The sequence below is a fragment of the Aptenodytes forsteri genome, unplaced genomic scaffold, assembly GCF_000699145.1.
Source record: "Aptenodytes forsteri isolate BGI_AS27 unplaced genomic scaffold, ASM69914v1 Scaffold255, whole genome shotgun sequence".
NCBI lineage: Eukaryota > Metazoa > Chordata > Aves > Sphenisciformes > Spheniscidae > Aptenodytes > Aptenodytes forsteri.
Genome location: NW_008794888.1, coordinates 1,047,074 through 1,054,336, shown reverse-complemented (window position 1 = coordinate 1,054,336; position 7,263 = coordinate 1,047,074). Strand labels below are relative to the sequence as shown.

General features: G+C 34.8%; 1 protein-coding gene across 1 annotated transcript in view; it reads right to left on the bottom strand.

Annotated features, from left to right (window-relative positions):
* Positions 1 to 381: 381 nt before the first annotated feature.
* The window catches only part of TTC21B (tetratricopeptide repeat domain 21B), a 45,874-nt gene continuing 38,992 nt past the window's right edge, over positions 382 to 7,263 (bottom strand). The window contains exons 27-29 of the mRNA XM_009274893.2: positions 4,423 to 4,543; positions 2,044 to 2,111; positions 382 to 1,061 (exon numbers count right to left, since the gene is read on the bottom strand). Of these exons, the coding sequence (XP_009273168.1) occupies positions 984 to 1,061; positions 2,044 to 2,111; positions 4,423 to 4,543 (267 nt within the window). The 3' untranslated portion in view covers positions 382 to 983. The remainder of the gene's footprint in view (positions 1,062 to 2,043; positions 2,112 to 4,422; positions 4,544 to 7,263) is intronic.

Genomic DNA, 7,263 nt, shown 5'->3' with positions numbered 1-7,263 from the left:
ATACAGCAGTGTAACAGTGTTTTTTGTTAGGCATTTGTTTTTTCAAAAATTCTGCATCACTGAAAAAACCCCTGATCCTTCTCCTTCCTCTCATTCATTTACGAGATGCTATTGCTCCCTTAAAGATCCACAGGTATATTCTGTATGTGAGACAAGATCGTAGTTCCCTGTAATAAAAATTATTTCTCCAGAAAGGTGTTTTATATGGATTAAACAAAATGAGTGCTAACTTCTGCACATATGACTGTACTGTCTACACATACAATGTTGAAAGACTGAACATTCCAAATTAAAAATGTCAAACATTTCTCTTCATGGAAATCTGACAGGTGGATAATAGACAGCATGAGTAGAAAATAAATTCTGTGTAAGCCTTGCATGATCTATAAAAGCCTTTACTGAATATTTACATAAGATCTTAATTTTAAGTATTAGGTTTTCATTAAAAATGTAAGTGTCATTGAGAACAGTGTATATAGCTGGTTTTTCAAGATTAAAAAAAGCGTGCTTATAATATATGTAAAAATAAAAAAACATACTTTAGAAATACACTTGTAGTAATAAAGATTACACTGTAATTGTGAATAAATGGTTTACATGAACTGAAATCCAGCATCTTAACAATGCACCTGCACTAGATAGCACTTAAAAACCCAGCCTATCCTATTTCAAATGGACAAAACAATACTGAGTTATATGCTTTAAAACATTTTTATAATGCTGATGACACTTTTTTATGATGCTGGATGACACTTTACATAGCACACATGTAAGCAGTACTCTCTCCTGAATGAGAATAAATGCAATTCCTTTCAGGGCTGCAGATTTTTCTTGAAAATAATCCAGATCTCTAGTATAATTAAGTTAATCATATTCACAATACTTTTGTGCTGATATGGTCTCTGTCACTGCAGTGTTTCATTCATAGTTTCCGAAGTCAGATTAAACAAACAAGTCCATGAGCCACAAAAAAAAAAAAAAATTCACGTTCTTAGCGACGCACGGGCCTTGTCAAGTATTTCCTTTCTGATCTTTGGATAGTTTGGATGTGCTTCAAGGACCTGTCAAAAGACAAAACAACCCAAAAGTTCTGTGTCTAAAGGAAAGAATACTGTGTTTGGTTATCCCCTTCATCACTGAGCTTACACATTCTAAAACTAAAATAACAACATGACAAGTTTGTTTTAAGAATGCATAAATACTTAACTGTGGCTAGAGACTACCACGTATGGAGGTCAAGAACAGCTTCAAAAGACACCTTGCTTCCCTTTCATGCTGCCCTGTCGCCTTGGTGTGAAAGACACAGGGGTCAAGGGCTAAAGCCTCTGGGTGGCTTGAAATGCATGCATTCAGAACAGTGACCTCTGGAGACATTTCCAAGATTTTAAGTATACTTTCTCTGCAATGATAAACTGCTCTTATGTTTTCACTCCCTCAGGCTCTTTCTTACTATACTCTACCCACTTCATCTTCTTGCCCTTCAATTCCCTCCTCTTCCTTATCCTTCCATTCAATTTGTCCTTTCTAGTTATCTTTATTTCCCCCCAAAAGAGCAAATAAAATTTATTTCATTATTAATACTAGTAATTATTAATTCATAATGTTCACTCTGCTTCTGTAACAGTAGCCCTTCCTCTTACTCTGCATCTGCTCTATTTATGTTTGGACCATACAAAGATAATACTGGAAGTTACTTTCTAACAGTGTCTTCTGATATTAATCTTCGATTAACTTCTTCAGCTATAAATCTTGGTATGGATTTACCAAGTTGCAACTACAGGGCCAAAAGAAGGTGCTGCCATTTGAATATGCTTTCACATATGATAGCCAGCCACATTATCTCTCATTTACCTGGTGGTCAGGGAGCTCAGGATAAAGCAGATTATGTAGAGGATATTTAATTTAATCAAACTTATTAAATAGGGCGTCTTTCTGACATTAAGCTGTATATTTTAGAAATTTAAACTCTACAAAAAAAAGGATCATTATGTAGACGAATGTTGCTACAGTAAACAGAATATTAAGTACATATACAAATTCTACCTTATGACAGACGTCGATTGCATCAACATATCTCTTTCCTTTCAGGTAATTGAAAGCCAGCTTGTATCCTGTAAGTAAAAAGGGTGAAAAAAGGCAACAATTTCAGTTTCTGTATTGAATAATGAAAATATCACATTCAAATTCACTTCATTTTGGTCACCGTATGTTTCTAAAGTTAGTATGTTTGTTTTCTAGTATTCTCTCATCTAAGCCTGTAGAGATCAAAATTTCTACTGAAAGTCACTTCAAGTAGTAAATAAAAGTCCTTTACACACTGATAGTTATGTTTGAATCAAAAGGAGACATTATGCTGGAGAGCATGTGTTACTACAGAGAATACATAATGGCTGTCCTCTTTCAATGACTATGGTACCCCACAGAGTTTCTCACTATGACCTACAATACACTGTCCTTCTGTAAAGGCAATTCTATTATTAAAGGACAAAAGAAGGAAAAAAAAATCAGGATAGCAATAACAAACTAGGGAATTAAAATGCTATTTTGCTTCACTGTCAGCAGACCACTGATAAAAAAAAAGTCACATGGAATAGCTAAGTTGCATAGCAACATGGCAGGCTGATACTTTCAACATAAAAGGTATAGCTCAAGTATATCAGCCTGGACAGAGATCAGGACTGAGGAAAAAAAGGTTATAAGCATGTAATATCCAAAACTTGAAGTCTTTCATTTATTAACTTATCCTCACTAGCAAATGTGTACGAGGGATCTGATACCAGTTTATACAGTTTTACTTGCCAGATGCAGTTTGTGCTGCTTTAACCTTTTTAGTTTTAATGCATGACAATTCTCACAACACCAAATGCAAAACTAGAAAACAATGTGCACATAGTACCTTCAATATCGTACTCTCACTTTTTGTATGCAAGATCGTTCCACAGTTTAATTTCACTAAGGCGTTCTCCTGCCTAGACACCAAATGATTTTGTAATTTGTTCAATTCCTACCCTCTAGAGGGTTTCAAAATAGCAACAGAAAAGTCTTGATCTATGTTCTCTACAAACTCAAGAAATCACACCTTTTTACTATTAAAACTTCTTCTAATATGTTTTATCTGATCAACAACTGTAACATTTTAGCCAAGACATTAATGAGTCAGTCTACAGGAGCAGGAACAACTAGTAAAATCACTGCATCCAAACTCATACTTAGGTATCTAGAGATTTTCCCATATAACCTTAAGTCAGATTTCTATCAGTCATTTTTATTTCTGTTTTGACATCCGAGTCTTCCTTCTGCTTTGACCCTCCTAATTTTTTGACTCACAGTACATAGGTAACTTCTAGTTTTGGCAATCCATCCATGCATGTGCATTTTTGTATCTTTAGCTGTGTTATAAAAGGAGTTAAACAACAAAACATTTAGTTCCATTAATAAAACACTACTTTAATCTACAGATCATATTAGATAAAATCATGAACCATTGCAGCATCCAGGAGTTACAGTTAAAGAAAAAATGTATGGCAGGTAATATGCATAACAGTTATAATCTTGTTAAAAACACACTGGTTTTCTGGTTGATGCCAAAGGCTATCTCACCCTAACACTAAAATAATCTAGGGCACAAAAAAAGACCACAGTTTAAAGACTGCAAGAAAATGTATTTTTGAGGGGCCATAAGCATAGCTCAAAACCTGGAACAGAATTTGTGTAAGCCACCAGCCTTGGGACCTAGAGACAGACTCTAGGTGTTGAGTAAGAAAGGGCATTTTATCCTATGTATCAGTTTCATAAAGGGTTTCCTACATTAAAATAGTCTAAAAATGTGACAGTTTAGTGTAGACTTCAAGTTCCAATTTGGATGGTTAATTGAATAGTATTCCAAGTTTTCAGTTAACCATTTTTTTTAAACCAGATGTATTTAAAGACATTTAAATAATTTTTTAAAATCCTTACTCATGTATGTAAAACCTTATCCATATAAATAGATAATTTGTCTGTTTATCAAAATGAAATAATTAAATCAATGATCTGCCACCATCAGATATATATTGGGTATTATAAAAGGTTCTCTACTATAGACAGTACATACTGCATTACTATAAATACATTATTAAAAATTAACGCTGTACTTACAGAGAAAGTTGTTCAGAAAGAGCAAACTAAAACTGGTTTCAGACCAAACCTTGTACTAAAACAGTAAGCAGAAACTTCTTCAGTATCATAAAGCTGCTACCTCTTGCCATGGGGGCTTTCCAAGTGACTGTTAAGTACACCTTTAAACATCTGTGGTTTTTATGTGAGGAAAACCAGTGATACTCTATCTCTATGGAAAATGAAAAGCAGTCTTTCCAGTAAAGGGTAGCTGTTTCATTCGTACTGTAGTGCCTGAAAGCACATGTATAGGTTACATATACATGCCTATTGTTGGATTTATTTGGTTTCCGTATTTCCAGGCCATCTCGTAATTTATTGCTGCATCCTTATATGCTTGTTCCTTTTCCATTATGTATCCCATGTATTCGTAAGCCTTGCAGCATGACTGCAAAATACAAATATTCATTCAAAATTTTATTTCGATAAGCTTATATATAATAATACCGACAGCTTAATTGCTTAAATTAGTACAAGTGATACCTGTACTAACTTTGATGACAAGATAGTCTTGATTTAAAACATCTGTAATACAAATCAGTTATATGGAATTCTGCACAGTGACTTCCTAAGTTACTCTGAGTTAAGTACAGAGTTCATCACAGAGGACACTGCAGCTACTCCTTCAAAAACATTTAGAGCCTCCAGGAACCCTGTCGATACCTCTCTCAGTTAATAACAACCCTACGGCAGCTGCATTTTAAGTGCAGCAGGAAAGCGTTGTATCTTCCACAAATATTGTTTGTCTCACTTTTTCTTAAAAAGGTATTTTCATAGCCTTATTTTTGGAAACTGTTTTGCATTATAATTTTCCACTTAAAAGCTAAAGACAGACACAAATATACTGAAGAGAACACCAACCATAAAATATTTCATTTTGTATAACTCCAAGGGGCAAGTTACAAGCATCAAAAAAACAGGTTCCAAAAACTATTAAGCACTAGATGAAAATACTAGCCTTGCTTATGTTACACATACATATAAATCAATTTAACGCCATAATAAAAGTTATTAGAAAAGATTAGTAATTCATACAGAAATCTTATATTTCGTACATAAAGCAGAAAAAAATTATGAAAATAAGCAAAACTAACTACCATATGGCCTTACTGCGAACAGCTTAGATTATCATGCTACCAATAGGTCAAATATTTTCAAGAGAAAAATGAAGCTTGTCTGAAAACGTGCACCTTGTTTACATCGGCAGAGCAAAGAAATGCTGATATATAAATTACATTCCATCTTTAACTTCATTATTTCCAATTAGGCTTCCAAAATATACTGATGAAAAGCTTTCAAATCACAGCATGCTGGGATAAAAGCAGCATGGGAATGCCTAGAAGATGAGGATAAAAATATACTCCCCCTCTCATTTGTGATAAACAAAACAAAAAGTTCAAAATCAAGAAGAGTAATCAGTAAGAAACCCCAATTTCATAAAAACGATCTTCTCATTGGGATCTTACTAACCAAACCTAAGGCTTTTAAAATCAAAACAAACCCATATTACAAGATACTAGGCTTTTATGAAGTTTTCACTCAACATATTTATTTAAATTGTATATATAGATCCACATCATTTGATTCTGACTGCTAAAAACAATCCTAAAAACTAATTCATCACAACAACATGTCTTCGCAATCTAATAAAATCTTCCAAATTGGAGAATACCATGCAAAATATTGTTTTGTGAATTAACAAGATATTCTAAGATTTAAAATATTCAACATCTATTTGTATGGTATAATTACTGCTTAGCTGCTTTGCATGCAAGTTGGAGAAAAGTCAGTATCTTTACTGTGCTGTTTTGTTACGGAACCGGAGTTGCAGACTTCTAGTTGCCATCCTCCTTCCTAACAAGCAGAGCTTGTTTATCTAAATCCCTCATGGGTCTCAAACTTTTTAGAAGAAAACAAATTACTTAGTAGGCTAATGTAGGCTGTTTTTAGAGCTGCTTGGAAATTTCTGCAACAAAGTGTCATTTGTAGTATATACCTGCTCAACAGACCACCTTTTTCAAGATATGTCTTATTTTGGGAGATGACTCATGTTTATCTTCCAGTGCTATGGATTTTGCAACTTCCCTGGGCCATCTGGACAACTGTGTAACTGACCTTAGGGCAGAATTTTTTCTTAACTAAATTCAAACTCATTTTCTGTAAAAATGAAATTGAGTACATCCTACTTTAAGAGGCATCTCTGCAGAAGTACATAATACCATCACACCAAGAACTGTTGTAGCTGCCTCTTAATTTTATATTTAGAAATAAAAAGAGTACAAGTTCAAAAAAGTCTGCCTCTCAAGGAGGTTGCAGAAATGTGACTGAATAAACCTTACCTTCTATACTGATTAATTCAGAAAAAGAAATATACAGTATCGGGTCCTTTTCTAAACCAAATCTGTGCACTATAAACAGTATCCTGAACCTGCAGCATAGTATCTATGGAAGACTAGCCTATTGGATGTGCCTCATGCGAAGGAAAGTGAAGTATATAGATGGAAAAATGTGATCAGCAAAAAGGGACAAAATGAAAAATAAGCACAAGAGCTAAGATCTGTGCCTGTTCCTATAGTCAAAGCAGAGTATCAGGCAGTTTGCCTGCTCAGAAACCCTGAGGTAAAAATATTACAGCTTGTCCCCAGACAATCTACCAGACAGTATCGTCACAGCAGAGGATTAATACTAGCATTAAAAAAAGAAAATCCTGTATAGTAGCAGGGTTATGAGCATAAATGTTTAAAAACATGTTTTAAGATATTAAGATAACATAGAATCATAGAATAGTTTGGGTTGGAAGTGACCTCTAAAGGCCATCTAGTCCAACCCCCCTGCCGTGGGCAGGGACATCTTCAACTAGATCAGGTTGCTCAGAGCCCTGTCCAACCTGACCTTGAATGTTTCCAGGGATGGGGCATCCATCACCTCTCTGGGCAACCTGTGCCAGTGTTTCACCACCCTTAGCGTAAAAAATTTCTTCCCTTTAGTTTAAAGCCATTCCCCCTTGTCCTGTCGCAACAGGCCCTGCTAAAAAGTCTGCCGCCATCTTTTTTATAAGCCCCCTTTAAGTACTGATAGGCTGCAAGAAGGTCTCCCCGAAGCCTTCTC